This window comes from Dermacentor andersoni, chromosome 7 (assembly GCF_023375885.2).
Source record: "Dermacentor andersoni chromosome 7, qqDerAnde1_hic_scaffold, whole genome shotgun sequence".
Classification (NCBI taxonomy): domain Eukaryota; kingdom Metazoa; phylum Arthropoda; class Arachnida; order Ixodida; family Ixodidae; genus Dermacentor; species Dermacentor andersoni.
This window is the reverse complement of record NC_092820.1, coordinates 158,885,793-158,908,307: the sequence shown is the minus strand read 5'-3', so window position 1 is coordinate 158,908,307 and position 22,515 is coordinate 158,885,793. Positions and strand designations below refer to the sequence as shown.

Sequence of the window (22,515 nt, the reverse complement as noted above, 5' to 3'; positions counted from 1 at the left end):
GGATACAGAAACTCGTCCTATATATAGCGATGAGGTCAGAAGGTGGTTGCAAGACATTGCAACCACCCGTACATTGCATTGCACGATATGTTGGCTGTTCTGAGTGACCTGATGCTGTTCATTGTATGGTTTTTCTTCTTTGGTGTACGCATCAAGACGAGGTCTTGCATTCAGCCTTCTGAATATGAGCCCTTCTTCTGTATTCCTCTTCGAAATACATATGGAATTTATAAGAATAAAATTGAAATGGTTCCTACTATGTTTGCAACTTCAACTTAATGGCTTGCATTGTTCACCTGTAATTGTTCATATTGTAATTGGTCTGCTGGATTTAAGGTTGTTTTTATTTCACCAAGAAAAAGAAAGGGAAACTGAAAAGTGAAACTGCTCTGCGCTCCACAGATGTCCACGAGCGATACTGTCAGCAAGCACGAAGCGAGCGTCCTTATCATTATCAGTCCGCAATCTTCCCCTCTGCATGTTTTCCCAACGAGGCAAACGTAAACAGTTGCATCACTAAGGGAGCATCGACTAAGGCTGCACCAGTTGCACTCTTCGACCATTCAGTCACAGCTTTCCAGGGGAAATTGGCCAGAATTCATAACATTGCAGAAATGAGCCGCGACAGCTTTCTACACATCTCTGCATTTGTCCGGAAACGGTTATGAACAGGATGATGGGATTCGAGTCTTGCGACAGGATCAAATGTCAGACTATTTCGGCTAAAAATCTGTGCACTGCAATTGTCATAATGACTACTTTGATTACTACCTCTAGCCATTTTCAGATGTATGGCCTCTGCGACAAAAACATGTCCCAAGGAAATTACTTACCACATCTTTCTTATCTTTAAGGAATTTCGAGTGCACTTTGTGAAACACCCCTTACATACACATGCGGGCTGTGTAGTTTTTGAAGCATTCTTGAAAAGACAGAGTTGCACGAGAGCACTTGTTTTGAGTCTGTCTTCCGTCTAATTTGCACTGCAATTTGCAAGCTATGAATCAATTCTAGGCAATGCAGCTTTCCATTCTCTTAAAACAAAAATGGCTCACAGGAGCACAGTGTAGCCATTGGCTTGGTGCATTGAATGTGAAGCTGGTAAACCAACGTCTATGTAAGCACACAATGTTGCTATACCTTTACGTTTAAGCTGTATCCACACCTGTCCAATGCAGGCAATAATTCAAAATATCAGTGTGTAGTGCTTTACAAAAATCTAGCAGAAGCTGACAAAAGAAAGAGAGAGAGATATTACGGGGCTTTACGTGCCAAAACCCGGACCTTATTATGAGGCGCGCCGTAGTGGGGGGCTCCGGATTAATTTTGACCACCTGGGGTTCTTTAGGGTGTACCTAAATCTAAGTACACAGGTGTTCTTGCATTTCGCCCCCCTGCAGCCGCCATGGTCGAGATTTGATCCCAGGACCTCGTACTTAGCAGCGCAAGCTAACAGAAGAGTTGACTAGTATAAACAAAACTGAAAGCCCGATTGGAAAGCAAGGCCACATTTATGGCCCCAAGAAATAAAGGCACGTTTCTGAAAATAAAGCACCAAATTGGTAAACCCCTGGTCACGTGGTTGAGGGTGAATGACCAGCATCTTCAGAAAGTGTGAAAGCAACATTGTTTCCGAATGGCACATTCACTTCGCTGTTGCAAGTGTCAGAAAACCAAACATGCATAATTCTGCAGCAATAAATACCACTGTCAGGTGTACAGTCATTTGCCCATGATGCAACAAAATTTTAGCGAGTCAGGCATGATCTGCTGCGAGAAAATCCCTCGCAATACACATACTGGTGACAACAAAACAACCTCAAGGAATGAGCAGGAGACAGAACACCACTAGAAAAAGTTGGATCTAGTTTTATTTGGTAGCAACCACTGTCTTGAAAATATTTTGGTCTGATAAATATAGAGATCTGGCCTTGCTTGTACAACATGTTCACAGATTTATAATGCGAAAGGGAAAGAAAAACGGCTGGATGGGAAGCACAGAACACAAGTTGGAACTTGTGTTAAGCCTTGTCTCGTGTTGCATGCCTGAGATCTACATTCAGTTTACTAGCACTGTTCCACATATGAGCAAATGTGTAGTGAATTCAGTGCACAGAAAAGAGCTAGTAGAAAGGCTATTACAGCAGAACAGAGGTGTGAATGACTCAGGAGCGTAGGTGCTCTTGGGTCTCGGTGATGGTATCTTGGCGATACTAATAACAAGCAAAGGGTCAGGTCTCCAGACAGGCTTTCTTTACAACTTTCACCTGGCAAATTTCACACAACAGGTAAATTCATTAACCCAGAGATGCCACAAGAAAGAGCCGAAGATGATCAAGCCATACCTACAGACTCCATCTTGTCAGGATTACACCATCAATCACGGCCATCGCTGCTATGTTTCCCAATGCTGCAAGACAGTCCAGTTAAGTGTAGAGTAGTTCCTTGCATAATATGTAGTAGGTGAAACTCAAGTTTTCACAAGAGTGAACACTGTCTAGTCAAGTACATATTGCCGGTGCTCATAGGCCAGAAGGACAGTTGCTACCTCATCAGTACACGTGGTTGTTGCCTCATTGAACGACTAATCAGCAAACAATGGTGCTTTTCAACGTGACACTTCCTCATAATGCTAGGATGCTTATACCCCTCTCACAGGGGGCACTTTCAACTGCGATTAAGCCTGATCAGGATCAAAAGTGACCCATGCAACCAGGGTATAATACGTAAAAGTCTCGCCAAACTGCTTCAGAGTGGCCGAAAGTAAATAAGCTTCTTCAGGTTCTACACGAGACCTTGACAAGCATTAGGCCCTCTTGTATCTACGCTGGCTGCTTGCAACACTTGTTATGGTAACATTTCACATACGTTTCTTTCCAACAACAATTATCTAACACAGTCGGAGGGGCAAACAAAAATAATGCTCTGCCCCACTTGGTTACAGAAACTAACGTAACAGCTTAGCGTGCATACACATACCGAGGAAAAACAGTGCATTACGAAGTTCCCGAGAAAATAATCTGCAAGCACAACCTGACAAGACACACATCGCAGCCTCGGAGACAAACTTAGTTTTTGACATAGCTTTATAGATTGAGCAAAATTTGAAACTAGTCTTTCTAAAGAAAAATATGGCATCTCTCTCGCTGACATGGCAGAAATCTTTACAATAGTGCCTTTCAGGCCAATGATCTCCGGCAACAAATTTCTCATATGCACAAGCTTTCGGCAACACACGCAAGAATCTCTTAATCGCATGGCCATGCAAACTGATATGCTGCGTCGACAGCAAAGGGCATCTTCTGCCAAGCAGTATGCGACATGTGGTATGATCAGTGAATGCTTACATGACTTTCACCTACAATTTTCAAATTTTGATAACAGCTGGCAGAAGCTTTATAAGGCAGGTAGTTTTATTGCCTATCGTTAATGCCATAATTTTCGTTTATGTTCTTCGGGAAGCAGTGAGATTTAAGGAACAACAAAAAAACAAAATGAACTACAAAATGGTTCCCAAACGACAGTAAAAATCAGCAGCAAGGGAGATGCCTGAACCAAGCATCTTGACTGCCAAGTTTGGTGGGGGCTCCTCTGATTAGTGGTGAACGCGAGCGGCCGGTTGGCAACAGGTGTGGCCTTGAGGTGCTGGCGCTGCTTACTCAACGTCGTCTTCAACCAGCGGGGGGCCTCCGGCACTGTCTGCCAGGCGCTGCACGCCACGGAAGGAAATCACATGAGCGAGGCTCAAGGGCCATTTTTCTAGCAAAGTTGAAATTTGAGGCATTGATACTAGCTCACTTCCTTTGCCTTCATTGTACAATTTTTCTGTATGGTGGTAGCATTTTAAAAAGTCGCTCACTTTTTTAATGCAAGTTATGTGCTTCATCACTCACAGCATTTACAACAGAAATGTGTCGCTTTTATTGTAGGTGCTTTCTTTTACATATGCTAAATTTTACTATATTTTCCATGAGGCAGCATATCTTTCTTGTTCATGATTAATTTTATTTACAGTTTAACCTTCTGGCTACATTAACAGGGGAGGACAAAAAACTGCAGCAATCTGCAAGCAATGCAAAGAAAGTTAGCTGTCCTGCAATGGAAAAGTGAACAGCTTCTGCACAATGTTGCTTCATTTCTTCCAACGCTCCTGCTATAGGTAGTCACTTGGGAGCCATTTGAAATTAGGAGAGTGGCTTAGGAGTGCACACCTAGCCTTTGTGAGCATGACTTTGCCAAATACCTTTTGTAACTTGCACAAACAGCAGCACTGTGTTCAGCTATCAGCCAACTTCCCTACAGCTGCTATTGACCCTTTTCTGTAGCTTTTGTCACAGCCCACCGTGACGTACTACACAGTTGCATTTTATGAAATGCACAATCGCACTGCACGTGGACTTGTAGTGCCAACTGTTTGGTTTTATTATGAACGATGCTCCCCGGCCAGGTAGGCGGACGCTTCGAAAACAGGTGGAGCAAGCAAAAAAAAAGTTTTAGCATTGAAAGGAATTGTCTTGACATAACACATATGGGCACAGGACAAATAAAGAAAAAAAAGATGTAGTGGAAGATTCATACAAGGCACAAAATTCCTTGTAAATGTTAAAAAAAAAAAGAACTCTTAGTGGCAAATATACATTGTTGTGACAGCAGCATTCGATCATGTCAAATTGCCTTAACACATGACAAACGCATGAAATGCCGTGATCACTACTTATCTGTGTAGCATACAGGGACGACAACTTGATGAATGTTTATTTTTCAGGTGCCTATTCCTTGGAAAATTGGGGAGGCCAGAATGCCTTAAAGTGAAAGCTGGCAACTTTGAGCCCTGGGCTTCCTGCACCATGGTGATGCAAACAGATTGAACTTGCATTGTGAATAGAAGGAATAAAAAAACAATATAGTGTTCAAACACAGCCATTATAGTGCATACACAACATGTTTTTGGCTACACTTCATTTAACGCTTAGCAGGCAATGCTGCAGGAGCTTCGCAAGTAGTGTGGGCATAGAAGTCTCACTCCACGTGCATTGCAGCATAGTTGTTTTTGATCTGCTAAGCCTTCTACATAATAACTACCGTATTTAGTCAATTATAAGGCATTCATGATTGTAAGGTGAGGGTGAAGTTGGGGAACCCAAGAAAAGGAACCTTCAGTTTGCAGACTAAATTAAAGCAACATAGAGTAGCCGACAGATTATTCAGACTCGACAGAGATTGCCCGAAATACTGAATTACTAACATAGCCAGAACCAAAATGGCTACCCTGAAATAAGAGGAAAAGGAGGTTTAACATGCGTAGTAATAATTATATGCAAATTACCCCTTTAGGTGTGGCCTCACGAGAGCACAAATTTCAACTTGTAGTGAAGAATTGCACCTTACAGCTGTGGAGAAAATCCCACGGCTTCACAGCATGCACTGCCCTAAAGCCACACTATAAGGCGAAATTCGCGCTGCTACGATTCCACACTATAAAGTAGAATTCTGATTCTGAAAGGATTTCGAGAAAAAGAGAACCCATCTTACATGCAATTAAAAGCGGTACTTCATACATTAAGACTGCAACTTGTGGAGAACAGGTTGCATCGAATCGCATCTTTGCGCACCTGCGTCCTTCCGGGTATGCGACATGGCGCGTCTTGGTTGCAATCACAAGCGGTGCACTGTGGCCTCCCGTCACAGAAGTCCCTTGGCTCGTTCAATGATAAACGGGTTGACGTCCGAGATGCCTTCCATGTAATACTTGGGTCATATTTTGCGACATCATAAGTATGAGGCTTAATGTTACACCAAATTACATGACGCATACATGATGCTTACCTTTGTATGTGACGCACTATTTCTTGCTCTCAAATGTGAGTAGTGAGAGGAGTTTCTCTGGCCTTCGTAACGTAGACTGCTACGTATGAAACAGAGTACAGCTGCCTTTTCACATTGACGGAACTGGTATGCTCACAGACAACTTTCTGTGACAACAAAAAGAAAGCTACAGTGGCAAAGCACACACAAGTAACAGTGCCCCCTAAAGACAGTCCCTGCAATCTTATTCGTGTTAGTATAAGCTGGAAAACAGGAAACATCCACATCTTACTGACAACAGCAGAAGGACAAAACAGACCACTTAGTGTTGAATCTGACTTATTTCTTTCTGCATTTTCTCTTTGACATTTGGGCGAACGCGAAACTGTCACTTGTGGAAGCTACACAAATTTGGTATGTGTTCCAGGAAACCAAAAGCACTATCGGATGTTGCTGAATTACTTGTTGCAGTAACACATCTGCAGAGGCTCTTCCCTCGCAGCTTTCCCTTCACTGCCACAGAAAGTTGCGCGCGAGTATAGTTGGCGTACGTACTGTCAGTTGCTCGTTCTCCATCAACAGACAACATGCTTGCCATGTATCAAATGGGACTCGCATCACTGACCTGCGAGACAACAGGCAGGCGCTGCAGGAGCAAGTGGAACACCTGGGGAGGCAGAGTCTGCTGCAGCACCTGCAGCAGCTGCTGGGGCTGGCCGCAGACGGCCACTGCACTGCTCAGATGCTCCACACCATTCTCAATGTCGCCTGCACAAACGCAAAGGCCAGCACATAGAGACAAGTGACCACATAGGGTCAGGGCACGTCTGCCACAGTGTGTGTAATCACAAGTCACTTCTGCCCTATACCAAAATAAGCTAAGGACTACGCAATGCAAGACGGAATGCAAAATGATAGGTGTACAAGCAGGGAAAATGGCTGCATGGATTAGAAAACACGGGCAGCTGGCTGAGGTTAGAAGGAGATTGGGCAGGTCATGAAATGTGTACAGCAGGTAATTGGTAGTCTAATGGAGTGGACAGAGCAGGTGCCCACGGACAAGGCACTGCATGCATAATGTGAGCATAGCTTTTATGGTACCGTACAGGGTGTCAAATATTTGCCTCATGATAAGCAAACGGTAGGAAATGTACTGTTCCAAGGAATTGCGAGGTACGATACACCAGCTGCAAGAATGGTGCATTGCACTAAATTCTTCCAAGTTGGAAAAAAAGTAAACATGGGGCAAACTAGCATGTGTTATGAAAGAGCATGGGAGCACTTTGAAGAATCAGTTCGGTGGTCATCTAGTTTACCATTGTATGAGGTGCCAATGCATGCCATTTTGAATAAAATTTTATGCAAAAATCCCACGTTACACTGGAGAGGAAAATACTACAAGCTTACATTATCGATCAGGAAGGGGACACACATGCAAGTGTAGCTTCCGCAGTCCTCCATGATAAATTATCATTCTACAAGATAATGTTTTGCTGGTGGTAGAAGTAGTGGTTATGACGTTGCAGTGGCTGTTTCAATAAAACCGCAGTTGGAAACGCATCGTTTTGTAGGTTTATGTCAATTACGTGTCCGTGTTTCGCCGTTTCCGCGCTGAATAGCATGCTTATCAGCTTACATTTATGAAAGTGAACTCATCGGGAGTCAAATTTCGCCAGACAAAATCTTACCTTGTGCCAGCAGCTCTTCTCCCATCTGGACCTCGTGAATGAAGAACTTCTGTACTGCGTCATAGTCCTTCAGGTCCGGCAACTACGTACCAGTTACACGTGTTAAGGCAAAAAGGGGCAAATACACAACCCACTGTCGCGATATCTTACCTTGCCAGAACCACTGCGTGCTTGCTCTTTCTGCTGCTGAGCCTTGGCGCGTCCTGCGATGTGCGGAATAGCGTGGGATTTACCAACGCGTGTAATCTCGCCGTTCAACTTAGCAACACCGGTCAGGGCAAGCAACTAATCCGACGTGCCATCTCGGAGCACACTGGCGGATACGAGACAGTAGCAGCTGGACTGCAATGACCTTTTAGGCCCTTACGAGTACTTCACTCAGTACAATAACAATGTGCTGCACTTGTTTAAGGGCATCGTTTTACACAACTTACGTTCCTTCAGCTTTTGCTTGAAGAGTGGGTCACTTCGGCGCTTTCGGTCGAAATAAATACAGTAACCTATAAACAGTGTGCCACAAACACCGGCAGCAACACTAAGCGCTGTTTTAGACACCATAACACTCATCTCAACCATGTGTTTAGTGTGAAGGAATCTGAAGTGCCTGAAGACGAACAAATAATCTCCAGTAACCTGCGGCCACTCCACCGCACGCGTTGCCCAAGCCCTCTGGCGTGCAAAGATGAAGCATTGAACGAATTGAACTACAATCGAGAAATAATTACAGAACATGCTATTCCGCATTCGAGAGAAACGAATGCGCGAAAATATTTTAAAATAATAATTAAAAGACGGAATATGAGGGAGCACTGACGCTTTGAACTTGAAAGGCTAAGATGTAGAAATGGCTAGAAATGGCGCGAAGTTAAGCAGCCATTTTGTATTTTTTTGCAGGGAGATTTTCATTGTGCGCGTTCAGTACTTACATAGAATGGAGCCGAGCACTCCAGGGCGTTAGCCGAAAATAATCTTAGGAATTCCGATTCCGCAGAAGTGCCACTTGCGCTTTTGCACACGGTACTGAGCAACGACTGAAGTCAATGCATCGACCCGATTTACTTACATGAAAGTTGACGCCGCCGGCTGTTGACATCACTGTTGACAGTCAAATGCCGGATATTACTACGGCCATTCGGTGCTACCAACCGCGCAACGGTATTTTGCCGCGCGATACGGTAACGCCAAAATAAGAATCCAGCAATAGTAGCAGTTCGAAGTGCTTTATTTTTCAGTTCAATGATGACCTTTTCATTTTGTAAGATTTTACACAGTTCTGTGAGGAAAGACCAAGATGACAATGGGAAGGTACGACAGTACAAGGCGAAATAAAAGCAAATACACGAGTGCTGCTACAGAATAAGCCACACTTAGGCCTAACGACAAAGCAACATGACTACAGTTCTGAACACACGCATGAACATGAACAGATGAAACAATGCGCGAAGTTCTGAGCCGCTGACCGGCCGGGGTGGTTTAACAAGAGGAATGCGGCGATTGAGTGAACAGCAAAATGTCCTCAAAACTCCTGGCTGGAACCGCCTTTCTTGCCGGGTTTGCCGGCTGTGCTGGTCTGGCCGGTCTTCTTGGGCAGCAGGACGGCCTGAATGTTAGGCAGAACGCCGCCTTGTGATATGGTGACGCCCGAGAGCAGCTTGTTGAGCTCCTCGTCGTTGCGAATGGCCAGTTGCAGGTGACGTGGGATGATGCGCGTCTTCTTGTTGTCGCGGGCCGCGTTTCCCGCCAATTCGAGCACCTCGGCGGCTAGGTACTCCAACACGGCAGCCAAGTAGACCGGTGCGCCAGCACCTACCCGCTCGCTGTAGTTGCCCTTGCGCAGCAGCCGATGGATGCGGCCCACGGGAAACTGGAGACCGGCCCGCGAAGACCGGGACTTTCCCTTCGCCTTGGCCTTTCCGCCCTTGCCGCGACCAGACATGCTTGCTTACTCTTTGGCGATTAGCGTACACAACACAGAACAACGCACTCCAACGGACCAGCAATGGTGTCTATGAGGTCGCCGCCAAAAAACGACGGCTTATATGGCAACCTAAAAAAAAGCAAAATATAGAAAACAAAAGAGAGGACACTCATGGTTGCCAGACCAGTAAAAAAAAAAAGTATGGCGCGTTTACTCAGCAAATCATGGTGACATTGACGTAAATGTGGCACTAAATTGCAATACAAAGAATTACGGCCTTTGAGATTGTGTGTTTTTGTTACTACGAGCATTAACGAGAAAGCCGCTCTTTGGCGCTAATCTCGTTTTCTAGCAAAAATTATTATAAATCTGAAAAAGCTACTTTCGAAGGCCATGCTTTATTGTGCTGCAGACGCCGGAAGCGACAGCAGGCACAAAAAGTACGTCATGGTCGGCATACGTTACTAATTCCTTTTTTTTTAATGCAATGAAGGGGCAACTAAATAAAAATAAATGACAAAGAGAATGCTACTGTCCTGCATTGTGTATTAGGTTGTCCCTTCTTTGCGCTAGATAATAGTCAAACGAACTGTAAGCAATGGTGCTTTTCTGGTGCATGCAGTGCACAAAATCATGGCCTTCGAGAATCGTTTTCGTTCAATAATGGGTTACAAAAGCGTGTTCTATCCCTTCAAAGAGGGATACGTTTGGTGGAGCGGATGGTCTCTGCGGTCGCGTCACAGGTCGCGTGCGTGGTAGGCGTGATTGATTCACCGCGTGCTCGTCAGAACTATCGAAGCATCAAAAATGCATCACTTTGATCCACACTTCTCACACTCTTTCTTCGCTATTCGCAAAATTTAATCCTCGCAGAATCCAGATCACAAGGCCACGTGAACTTGCGCCACCACACAAACGGTAATCGGCTGTCTTAAAACACTCCGAAACTTCTTTCTCCGATACCATGCAGACACAATGAGCATAAATCCTAGTACAGGTTCCACCATATAATAGAACCGCAAGCTGAAAAGTTGGTATACATCCACCTTCAGCACAAAGCACCGACAGAGGTAGAAAAGCACACAAGCAGTGGCATTGGTCTTTGCTTTTTTATGTCTGTTGGCACCTTGTTCGCATTCCCATATGGTTCATTACTCCCTGTAGGTTGCAACAATTGTTGCTTATCTGTATATTCAGTCAGAAATCATGCGACTATTTCGAATATGAAACTGTTGAATTGAACACGAAAAAAACAAACATTAAAAAACAAACATCTAAAATTTCACAGATATTCCAAGTCTCTACATATAGCTGCCTTCCAGTTTTAATGTACGCAGATGACATATTGTTAGCTGGTATATAGATATTCAGCTACCGGCTGGCAGGCATTTGTGATAAAGAGGGCAAATCTCTTGGCTTAAATTTCAGTGCAAACAGGTCAGCATTCCTGGATGTCTACCAATTTTCAAGGAGCCTCGCAGAACCCTTCTTTGCTTCTTCCCCAGAATATTAAGTCCGTTGGAGTGTTTCTTGCAGAGTAGGCCGAGTGTACATCATGGAATTTTCACTGACAGTACGTGTGTAGTCACAGTGAGCGCATGTTTTATTCTGCCTAGTAAAACAACAAATCCCGACAGAAATCCTGTCCATATAATGTCGCCTCACAGGTATCTCTCAAGCATGTAGACCTCAGTCCTAAATGAATAGCACGTCATATACAACGGCCTCTTTTATTTGCTTAAATTTCTTGTATTTCACATATGCCATTATTGGGCAACTGTGTATATGCCCATTTATCAGCAACACAACAGAAAACAAGTGCACAAGCACCGTTTGACGCATTGTTTACGTACCCGCACAAAGCTTCCCATCACCTAGCTAAATCCCAACAGTGCGATAGGTCTGCATATGACTTTTTTGGTGCAAGAAAGAGTTTATTGTTGACAGTGTTCATATTGGCAGTATCTTTAGAAAACATGTGTGTTAACATGCGAGATAACATGTACAAGATGTGCGGAATTGCAAATGGAATAAACGTGGCAAAGATAAATTGTATGACTGCGAGATGCTCCAATTTTAAGTCAGAAACGCTGATAACTTGGCGACAGTGACAGCACACAGCAAAAAATAAGTGAAGCAAATGCAGCTTTGGCAGAGAGAATGGCAAGTTCATTTAACTATGCGATTAAGAACAGTTTTAATATGTCCGTAAGTTGCGACAGGCTTGGGCAGAAATTAGAATTTCATATGAAGGCACTTTCTTTCTTCTATTTCATCAGATATTAAAACATAATCAGTTCTTTGTTTTGACATCATGACTACGCAATTTGTCTGACGGAAGCAAAAATGGAGCAACGTCATCGTTGATGAGACAAGTTTTAGGGAGAGGCTAGAACATGTTCACAGGCTGGTTGGTTTGGATTCATGATACAGTGTGCAAGCGTGACTGGACGAGGAGAGATGGAAATGGTGACAAGAGCGCTGTACGCCCGTATATGTTTATATCTCTGTCTTTGTCCGGTCACGCTTGCACATTACATTATGGAGAAGGTCACATGACTTGATTTCATGTCATGTTGATGCCAAAGCTCAGTGCGATTATGGCTGGAGCACGGAGGGTTTCATTCTCTGTGGGCACAGTGCAATGTGAACAGCGAGGGGGCAGCTGCGATTTGATTTCTCATACGAGCTGCTTTCAAAAATTGTTGGAAGAGATTTGTTGAGGAGATGGCCTCTATAATGCTAGGCACATTCCGCACCTCACCAACAGTATAGTAAGGTCCCGCTCAAGGCTGAGGAAAGATTTGGCATATATAGGCAGAGAGAACGGGTTAAATGGGATGGTGGCACCAACCACCATCATGTTTTCTAGGAAATGCTTGAGAAGTAATATCCAATGATTAATTCAGCACTGGGGCAATGTATCTATACTTGCACTGAATTTGACATGTATACAGGCCATGCACAGTCGGCAGGTTCTTCAACAGTACTGCGCAAGCATCGGTTGGCCCGGCTGGTCAGTGCTTTTTAGCGGCAGAAAGTGACGATATCAGCAAAAGCAATGAAGACCAGCAAAATCTTGCCGATGCTGTCGTTTTGTGCCGTTAGAAGGTGCCGACCGGCCGTCCAGTCGACGGTCGCATGGTACTGTAAGAGAATCGGTCGACTGTACATGGCAAATAGAAACTGACTTACCTGCCAACACAATAGTGAAAAGGTGGAAGAGGTAATGGCACACATATTCAAGTTTTCCTTGGGAACACACACCTTTGGTGGCATACGTACGCATTTCACTAATGATGATTAACCCCTCGATGCAGCACTCAAGCAGCAGCAAACTTGTAACTACAGAGACCGACACGCGACACACTGTTTTTGATCACAGTGACTTTTTCAGAGACTTTGCAGTTGCCGATTTTGCCTGCTACAGAAACTTGTCTAAATAAACTTGCTCCAAGCAGGTACTGAGATTGCAGGTACTGCCCCAATGTCCTTTCACAATCGGGAGATTTCCGAGGGTACGATCAGAGACCGATGAAAATAATTTTTCGTAAGACACCACGAAACATTTGCAAGACCTTGGAAAGAGTCCGAATTCTTAAACTTTACAAAAAATTTGGCAGTTGGCAGCTATGCAAGTCCACTTGCATACACAAATTAAGCAATTCATGCCCAAAAGGCATCCACAACCTTGGTGCAAACTGTGGGATGCATACAAATGAGACAACTTGTGCCAGTTCATAGTTGTTGCAGAGTCATTTGGTTCTCTGCTGCATAAAACTAGCTACACGCCATGCATTCCACCACCACATGCCTTGCATGGCTGTGTTCCTGTCATTCCATTCTTCAATCATTCAGAAAAAAACTTATGTTCCCCAATGCATCCCACCTGATTTCTGTTCCACAAAAGAATAATTTTGCTGCTTATAGTTTTAAAGTGAAGCTCTCTTGGCCTCTTCCTTGGGGCTTGGTGTTCGTCGTCGTTTCTTCGCTGGATATATTTGTGGATATACATAGAGAACTTGGGCTACCAGGTATGCGCTGGCTGCTGTCTTGGGTTGCCGAGAATGAAACAACTTGGGTCACTGGGTATGTACAGCTTGGTATGTACCACTGGCCCATTCTTGGCCAAAACCCAAAAATGGATGTGCCATTGTGACACAACGCCCCCTAAATGCATTTAAGGACTTCTGATAAACTAAACTTGCTTAAGCGAAAATGCTGGATAAAGGCAACGAGGATACCAAGTTTGGTTGCCCACCTGTAGGTACAATGTTAACAAACTTTGCATAAATGGAATGCCTTTTCTTGTGAACTCCGGTTAAATGGAACTGGCACCCAAACTTCCATGTCCTTTGTTGGCCACTATACCACACACAAAACACGAGCAGTCCAAGAACCGTTTCAAATGGTGATGCTGAAAAGTCAAGAACGTCCGATCCATCAAACACTTGTGGCTCTGTGGCGGCAACAGCTGCTGTGTAGCGTTCACATCGCATAGTTTTCAAGTCCAGTGCCTTGTAAAGGTGCCAGTCAAAATGCAAAGAGCACAAAGCGCTTAGACTAGCCACTAAAACGAATGTCATGAAAGATGTGAAGTGCAGTGACATTTCACATTCTGAAACTCTCACCGACTTGAATAATGAAAGACGAAAAAAAAAAGTTTATGCTGCCCGGAACAGCAGCTCTTTGAAGGACCAGATGCACAAACAAATGAAAAAGGTACTGTTCCTGTGGTTTGAATGCCTGTGCAGCAGCAATTTTTTTCAGTTACCTCATTATGAAAGAGAAGGCAGAAGAGGTTGCCTCTAAAGCGGGCTTTATTCAGTTACGCGTAAGCAATGATATTCGAAGCAGAAGAGCACTGTAAAGTCAGTTGATTGTTCACTGCAGTAAAATTGCAACACTGAAAGCTTTTCAAATAAAGCAATTGTTTTTAATTTTGTGCAATTCACTTGAACAAAATACTGGATAAATGGAATGCGTTCTTTTGTCCTTTCAAGCTCCATTTAGGTGGATTCTTAGATGTCGTACTTCTCTGTGCAGACACCTCTCGCCAATATTCTTCCTTCGAGAAACGTCACACATCACCTTTGTCCTCGTCACGCAGACAGCAAACGGCTACAGGTGATGAGGGTGTGCTCGTGTCATCTGCATACTGCTGCTACCTCGTTAAGTCAAACAAGCTTCATATCATTTAGATTATAATGCTGCGTTGGACCAGCGTGTTTTTTCCATATTCAACATGCAAACAGTAAACTTAACTAAATCGTCAGGTTTGAGTTCCCAAAACTACGCAGAGGGTTACGAGGCGTGCCTAGTGGCGGGTTCCGGATTAATTTTGATCACGTGAGGTTCCGTACCGTGCACCCAAAGCATGGTCCATAAACATTCTTGCATTCAACCCTCGTCGGAGTCCGGTCACCGCATTGGAGAGTCGAACCCATGATCTTGTGCTCCGCATTGAAACTCCACAGCCACTACGCTACCGCGACTGGTCATACAAGCACCAGGGAACACGCTATGGTACCTTTAACTTTATTTGCACAACTATGAGTGTGAGCAGTGAAATACAAGTTGGGAAACAATTCTGCACACACGAATGGACAGGGTGCTAAGAGGACATTACTTACACTATTTACAGAGGGTAAAAAAGTATTGAGACGCACTGCATAATGTACAGGACACAACGGGACAATAAATAACAAGCGCACAGACAGGTCCTCGTTCCGTTGTTTGCAGCTTGCTCCACGACTGTGGAACTGCGGTAATTGCATTTTCTTCATGCTTGCAACAAATTGTTTCAACTGTTAAAAACAATTCTATGTTGCTTCCACTAATGGACCATGTATAAAAAAAAACAATTTTTGTACTCGGCATATCGCTACGATGCCAGCTCTCGCTGGAATTCATTTCTTTCTGTTCACTGTGCCACACACACCTTGCTCAACATCGAGTGGGCTGACCATACGTAACATTCAACAAATGGAAGCAGAATACAAAACATACTTGATACACCAAAATAAGACAGGCACATTGCTAATCTTGCTTAACCATATACACTAAAAAGTAGTTGAGCTAGCAACAACTCTAAAATGGACAGTTATGAGCAAAAATGGGTCATGCTAGCTCTTCTACCACCGATTAAAAATACAAACTTGGGTAAACAAAAGCAGACATTACAGCGCTCTGAGCAAATGGTTCATACCAACAGCAGGTTCTCAATCTTTATCCATTTCATCCCTAATCTTACACGGACACTAACGAGAAAAATATGTTGAGCTGTATTAATGTATATTGCACTTCTGTAATGTTACAGAAGCCACTGTTACCGTGAGAGGACACCTGATAAACCAGAATAAACGCAAAAACAAAAAACGGGTGGTGACGTTGCTTCGAAGTTCCCGTACCAATGCGTCGCCATGATGCCATCGATCTGGGCCAGTCAATTGCTCACAGGTAAAGATGCACTACACTGTATACTAAAACAACCAAAGACTTAGTTTTGCAAGTTTTGAGAACTTTTACAGCACTGCAACAGCCCAGATATGAAGAAGGAAAAAAAGAAAGACACTTAGAAATCCATGATGGCACACTGATGTACCGGTGCTGGGGTTTCGGCTAGTGATGCGAAACTATCGGTAAATTGACTATCAATAGCACCATATATTACTAAAATATTTCACTATGAAACTACTGACAGTACTATAGAAAGTATAGCTATAGTGCACTAGTGACAGTGTGATTGATCGTTTTGCAATTGGCTAGAGATATTACCAGAAATTTTGCAATAGCTGAACACCAGTGACCTTTTTCATGCAACTGGGAACAGAGAAATGTTGCCAAGTTTGCGTTGCATTGCGGATACTGCACAGTCAATAACACAAGCGTTAATGAGCTCAATAGTATTTTCGACATAAATAGTGCACTGTGGATGGTACTATCAGTAGTTTTTGTACTATCGATAGTTCTGCTTCACTAGTTTCGTCACAAAAAAAAAAAAAAGCAAGTTTGGTTCATTCTTTCTGCTTGCAAAGTAGTTGCAATGGCAAAAATTATGAAAATGGCGTTTTGAAAGAGTTCTTTATCAGTTGAAACTGATTCTTTTCTTTTTAGTGTCCGGGTGGATAAGCACTCGTGTGCACGCCTGGCAGAAACCAGCTTTGTAGTGCGAGCTGAAATGTAGTGCAAAATACAGCAGCAAGAGAAAGTGACATGTTAGCTACCTCCTCTCATGCACATCAGTGCCTTGAGTGGAGCTTCTATCCTCCCCTATGATAAGTGAAGCTTGAAACAAAGCAAAATACATATTTCATCTATTACACCATCCTCGCTAGAAAGAAATCTACACCATGTCAACAGATAAAAAAAAAGTCAATCAGGATGGTCACAACCCAGACTTACATTAATCAAAGCACATTTTCTCTCTACACGCATGAGTAAGCTCACGGAGCTACGTTCCTTGTTTTTTTTTTTTTTTTCTTGCATATATTCTTAACAGTACTCTGTTGCTCAGCTCTTTTATGTGCACCATTAAACACACAAGGTGCATTACATAACCAGCATTGAAAATGACCTCGCTTATAATGAGGGACTCGAGGGCAACGAGCAGATGTAAGCTACTGATTTCCCTTTGTTCATAAGGAAATGTTTTCGGCACATAAACTCATAAGTGCAATGCCGCCATGAACTGTAGCTTGGCGAATGACAATTACCACCATAAGCCCAACAGAAGTATGAATGGTGTGTTCCTCGCAGATTCAAATTCTGTTGGTCTGAAAAATTTTCTGAAGCTCAAACAGCACTATCGCAGACAAATTCAGAAAATGGAAATGATGAATTTAATTAAATGATGCACCTCAACGCAAAATTCGACATGGTGTCCCAACTATTACTCATCAAGCTTTAAAAAAAAATAAACTGATCATTTCATGCAAACAGAACAAAGTACAATATGTCTCGTTCACAGTCTAGCTGAGCATCCACAAGCATTTTTTTTTCACTGCGACAGCAATTAGGTGTTTGAAACCGGGTTTGCCTTGTTTGCCTTGTTCGCCCATTCCCATCCTCCTCTTCCATGCATTCATCTATTCTGTCACATTGATGATGATCTACACCTAGCCACTTGTCATCCCCCAGCTACGCCATTGCCACAGTGTGAAGATTCACCGACGATTACAATACTCCCTAATAAGAAATTTGAGCGCACCTTTATGCATCTTTTCATTTCACAATATATTGGCTGGCATGGGAAATCTGCCTCGTGTTGCATGTTGCAAACGGAGTGAAGGGTGGCGCGACTCGCTAATCTGGACATTGCAAGAGACAGCGCATGGGCACAATTCACAGCAGCCGCAGCAGACAGACCTCTCAGACGACGCGAGCTACTCTGGCGCCATCTCGTAGCCATCGTCGCCACACTACACTTTTCATGGGCTTTTTTCTTTCAGTAGGAAAACATAAGCACGCAATTAGTACCTTGCTGAAAACACCTCTATTCAGTGTTTCTTATAATTGTCTGCAGCTTCATAACAAACACCTTTAATATACGAATTCACGAGTTGGATAACTATACATAATTAAACAACTGATTGTCATCAACAAAAATATTACTGGCAGATGCTCAAGTGGACTGTGAACAATAGGTGTGTTCAATCCATGCTTGGTCCACTACACCACGTGCACCTGTTCATGGTATGCCACACCTCAACCCTCAATTGCGCTGCGGTGCAGGCGAGATGCTGCTGCAGTGCAGGGAACATCTGAACGTACTGGTGAGATGGTGCAGCCGAAGTGCATGACACACTCCAGGCCACTGACCAATTCAACCAAGCAGACGACACGGCGTACACCTCAGCACTCAGCACATAATTGGGCTTGTTCTCCAACGTGCAACACAAACGCACTGCACCGTCACTGGTGGAACTATTTTGCACTCTCACTGCAAGCAACACAGGAAATGAACACACCTAATATGTGCATGAATTTGTTCACATAAAATGATCACTCTTCTTTAAAAGCTTGGTGCATAATATGCGAGGCATCTGTAAGTACGCTACAGGCATAACGTCAATTGCAGTGTACCTGATAGGTGCCCAAGAATTCCAGAAGCTTGCCAGCTAGGTTGTATTGGTGGCAACAAGAGAACCCTCCACACAGCTACATAATAAAGTGTCATTTAACCTATCAACCTCCACATGCTTTCCTCTTTTCTAAAATACTTCGCACACAATTTCACAGCACAATTCTTATATAATTTTTTTAAATGTCATTATGTTGGACTAAATTAAATTTTTTTTCTTTTCTTTTTTCATTTTGTGCTAGCTATTCTGAAGCATAAACTTGGCACCTGCAACTGTGGACAAGGCACCTGTGGAAGATGTAAAATATTGTTCGATAGCTCGTACACCAAAGTAGTACCACGAGGGCACGAAAGGGTTTGGATGAGCTGTTGCATGGTAACAGATCTTGAAAACAAGCAGTCTTGCCACGCGAGATAAACGCTCGCCTTCTCAGCAACATTTGTAATATCAATGAAGCAATGGCCACCTGTAACAGTGACTGGCTGAACCCAACTAGTACGACATCATCTGGACCTTCAAATTCAGAGGAACAGCTGAACAAAACTGTATGCGATGACCCACGTCAACCAATGTCGGGGCCTATGTGGCAGCTATTGAGGGCAGAGGCACCAAGTAGCCCGTATCCCCGGCTAGTGCCCGGCCCAAAGTCCTGCACTGTGGTGCCGCCGTCCTCGATCTGGCGCACTCGGACCCTCTGCTTGTAGTGGTACTCCCGCAGGTAGCTCTTGAGGCTCCGGGGCAGTGGCAGCTTGGCGGCACCGTCGTAGGCGATGCACGAGCAGATGACCGCACGGGCCAGGTGCTGCAGCGGGAACACAAAAGTTCGGTGCAGAGGACGGGTGAGCATGGGCTCAAAGTACATGCAGCACGACGGATCCTTGTAGTGCTCCACCAGGCCACACACGGTGCGTGACGAGAACACCCCCGGGTCGTGAGAGTCAAAACTGAACCTGTGGTTCCACTGCTCGACGCGCGCGTGCAGCGAGCGGCCGTACCGTCGAAAGCTCACCGAGAAGAGGTACTCCTCCTGCGCGGAGTCCCTGAGCAGAAAGGTGCCCTCGGGCTTGTTCTCGAGAAGCCGTTCGGCCTCGTACCGGTCCATCTTGCCCCAGTAGAAGCCGCACGAGGTGATACCCAGCAGGTCGGGCACCAGGCAGTGCATGTAGTCCACCTGGGTGTGCACTTGCGGGGCCACGTCCCATATCTGGCTCAGAACCTCCCACGGCACGGACAGGCTCTCGGGACCGTTGGAAAAGCTCAGCTGGTTGCGCAGCGCGAGCGCGAGCTCCGGAAGCTGCGGTTGCAGAGGTTGGGGCGAAGGCACTTGAGCCCTCGGCTGTTCTTCGGAGGAAGAGGAGGAGGACGTTGACGGCCGCCCGTCGCTACGGAATCCCGGAGGCGGGTCGACGCCTTCTTCGATCTCGCGGGCCCGCTCCTTGCGAGCTCGCTCGTCCCAGTCGTCCACCTGGTAGTCGTCGCCCCGATACTTGCCGTCCGAGCCGCAGGCAAACTTGCCGTGACTGCGCGGCGGTGTGACCCTCACGCTGGCATCGGGATCGACGCTGCGCTCCTCGGTGCGACGGTAACCGGTGCATATGCATATCGGGCAGCCCGTAGGGTGATCACTCGCAACGGGATCCGCTGCCGACGACGTGCGGCGCGATCTGCATCCAAGCTTGAAACCCCAGCTGCTGCCGCCTTTCCTCGGCTTGCATTCGCGGGACGGCTGCTCCTTAGATGGGCCCGCTGAGGACGACGAGCCGGATGCGTTCTTGCGGCGACGGCCAAATGTCAGGGTCCGCAGCTTCTGGCGCACGCCCGGTGTTTTCTCCTCTGTCTGCGTCGCAGCCGAGGTCGAGCCTTCGGCATCACCTTGGCTGGACTCTGCTTCCGGAGAGCGGTCCGTTGGGTCGGTGTCCGAGCTGGACATTTTGCTCTCGACTAAACGGACATCGCTGCTAGTCAGAGGTCCCCGCTGCAAACACGCCTAAGCTGCGTCATCTGAAACGGTACGACAGGTCGGACATGCCAGCTATCAGCACAGCACAAGATAACGAAGCTGCGCGTATACGTAGTACTCTGGTCGATCACGTAAAAGATCGTCGGCGACGCGAGCCACTGACACACCGCAAGCGATTCGATCGAGTCCACCGTAGGCGTCTGCTAAGCTTACGATGCAAGAACAAAAGGCTAGCCAGGAACAACTCGCTTCGGAAGCGTTGTTCTGTCCAAACGTGTCGCAGCGCCTTCCATTCACGACAGCAGGAAACAATATAAGCAAAACCAAACATACGCGTAACAAGGCTTAGCGGGCGCCAGCTCCGCTGACGACAGTGGGCGAAATTCGAGATAGCACGAAATAAAGCGCCGCCCTGCAATCCTCACGTCAGCAAGCGGATTCGTGGGGCCGGGGCTGTCATACGATAAGAAGCGTGGAAACATGCGCAAACTCGCTTCGACGAGCCCTACCTACTCCGCGACCTACGCTTCCTGAAGCGAAGATCGATAGCGCAACGTGATCGTATTATCCGCGAGCAACCGCAAAACTGGGTCATATGCGCGGTAAAGAGTACACCACATTGATCATATGGTCAGTGGAGGTAAAACTTTGTAACTGTTAGTAACTCTCCTAAAAAAGGCCGAGTACACTCAGAACAGTTTCACTTTCCTCCTTTAAATGGTACTTTTGTTTCGTGAGCAGAATGAGTGGTTAAAACAGAAGGACTAGTCAATGCGCTAGTTCACGAACACAAAGCCTAACTTAAAAGGCTGTGTACTCACGTTAGCAAAACTGATGTGCTTCTCACAAACCACGAAACGGCAAACAATACTAAATACACACAATCAACCAAAGACTACTGCGAGAAATGATCGCACACAGGAAATAGCTCCTACGTCTTGTTTTGTTTTACACGTGACGTCACGGCTCCGCGTAGAGCCGAGCGGACGAGCGCCCAAGCAAGTCATAACATAAAAACAAACAAAACATGTCTCGTACGCCCGTAGCAGTAGGAGCGGCCGTCCATCGAACTACGGGGAGCGTTTTTCCTTGTACATCGCATAAAATTTTTTGCAGCATGATCGCATTGGTTTTGAAGACAAAAATAAAGACAAATCGCCTTTATTTAATGAACTTTTCGCACAAATACAACCAAACCAAACACTTCTCATCGTGTTCGCTCATGTTCAAACCATGGCACCTTTGACGTCACGTAGTCGCTTCTGGTGTTTGTTAAACAGCGAAAAATGGCCTTCGAGATTCGCTTATGCTACTCACGAAGTGCAGTGTGCACATCCCAAGGCTTTTTCTTTCTTGGCAAACTATAGTAAAATAAGCATGCCAACTTAAATTTGAATGATAAATGAAAGGTAAGTACGAATTCTTTTTTTCTTCTTTTGATATTTTTTTTAGGGACGTGAAAACGCTTTTGGTGCCTGCAGTAAGCTTCGAAATCCTCAGGTCATCATCAAGTTATCAAATTAAAATGAGATCAGTGCTCCAAAGCACCAAATTTACAGAGGACAAAGCTTTCGTAAGAACATAACGTATGTATACTCTCTTAAGCAAAATGACACCCGTTTGCCACACAACGATAATCGTCATGTCTTGTTCGCATTTCCTTTCTTTAACGCGGCGATCCCGGTACCATGCCCGTACTTCCCAGTAACGAACGGCATGCGCGTTATCAGCTTGACAAAGCATTCCCGACAGGAAAGTAGCGAGCGCCGAGTTTTCGAGAGAGGAAACGCAAGCAAGGCAGATGACTATCATCTGCCTTGCTTGCGTTTCCTCTTGAAAGCTCGGCGCTCGCTAGTTTCCTGTCGGCAATGCCGTGTCAAGCCGATAACGCGCATGCCGTTCGTGACTGCGAAGTACCGCGCTCGCAGCGTTAAAGAAAGGAAACGCGGGCAAGACAGATGATTATCGTTGTGGGACAAGATACGCTCCAAAGGGCGTAATTTTTTCAAGAATGTGTACTCTTCAAACAATTGCACCCTTTGGGGTGTAATCTGTCCCACA

At 45.1% G+C, this 22,515-nt stretch overlaps 2 protein-coding genes across 2 annotated transcripts; both read right to left on the bottom strand.

Moving 5' to 3' along the window:
* Positions 1 to 1,853: 1,853 nt before the first annotated feature.
* On the bottom strand, positions 1,854 to 21,402 carry LOC126533436 (uncharacterized). The gene is made up of 5 exons (XM_050180603.3): positions 21,276 to 21,402; positions 19,150 to 20,495; positions 7,494 to 7,524; positions 6,431 to 6,573; positions 1,854 to 3,709 (listed from the first exon to the last, which is right to left on the bottom strand). The coding sequence occupies exons 2-5, from the start codon at positions 20,422 to 20,424 to the stop codon at positions 3,656 to 3,658; spliced, it is 1,503 nt and encodes a 500-aa protein (XP_050036560.1). The 5' UTR covers positions 20,425 to 20,495; positions 21,276 to 21,402; the 3' UTR covers positions 1,854 to 3,655.
* LOC126533435 (histone H2A-like) lies at positions 8,698 to 9,520 on the bottom strand. Its single transcript, XM_050180602.3, has one exon. It carries the CDS (start codon positions 9,427 to 9,429, stop codon positions 9,010 to 9,012), a length of 420 nt encoding a protein of 139 aa, XP_050036559.1. The 5' UTR covers positions 9,430 to 9,520; the 3' UTR covers positions 8,698 to 9,009.
* Positions 21,403 to 22,515: the final 1,113 nt, after the last annotated feature.

Bases quoted from the DNA above. Each gene is read 5' to 3' on its own strand.
- LOC126533435 (XM_050180602.3), bottom strand. From the start codon at position 9,429: ATGTCTGGTCGCGGCAAGGGCGGAAAGGCCAAGGCGAAGGGAAAGTCC.
- LOC126533436 (XM_050180603.3), bottom strand. From the start codon at position 20,424: ATGTCCAGCTCGGACACCGACCCAACGGACCGCTCTCCGGAAGCAGAG. The intron at 7,525-19,149 runs GTGCAGGACTTT...TTCATTCACGAG, and splicing joins TCGAGGACGGCGGCACCACA to GTCCAGATGGGAGAAGAGCT. The intron at 3,710-6,430 runs GTCAGTGATGCG...CGTGGCGTGCAG, and splicing joins GCCTGCCTGTTGTCTCGCAG to CGCCTGGCAGACAGTGCCGG.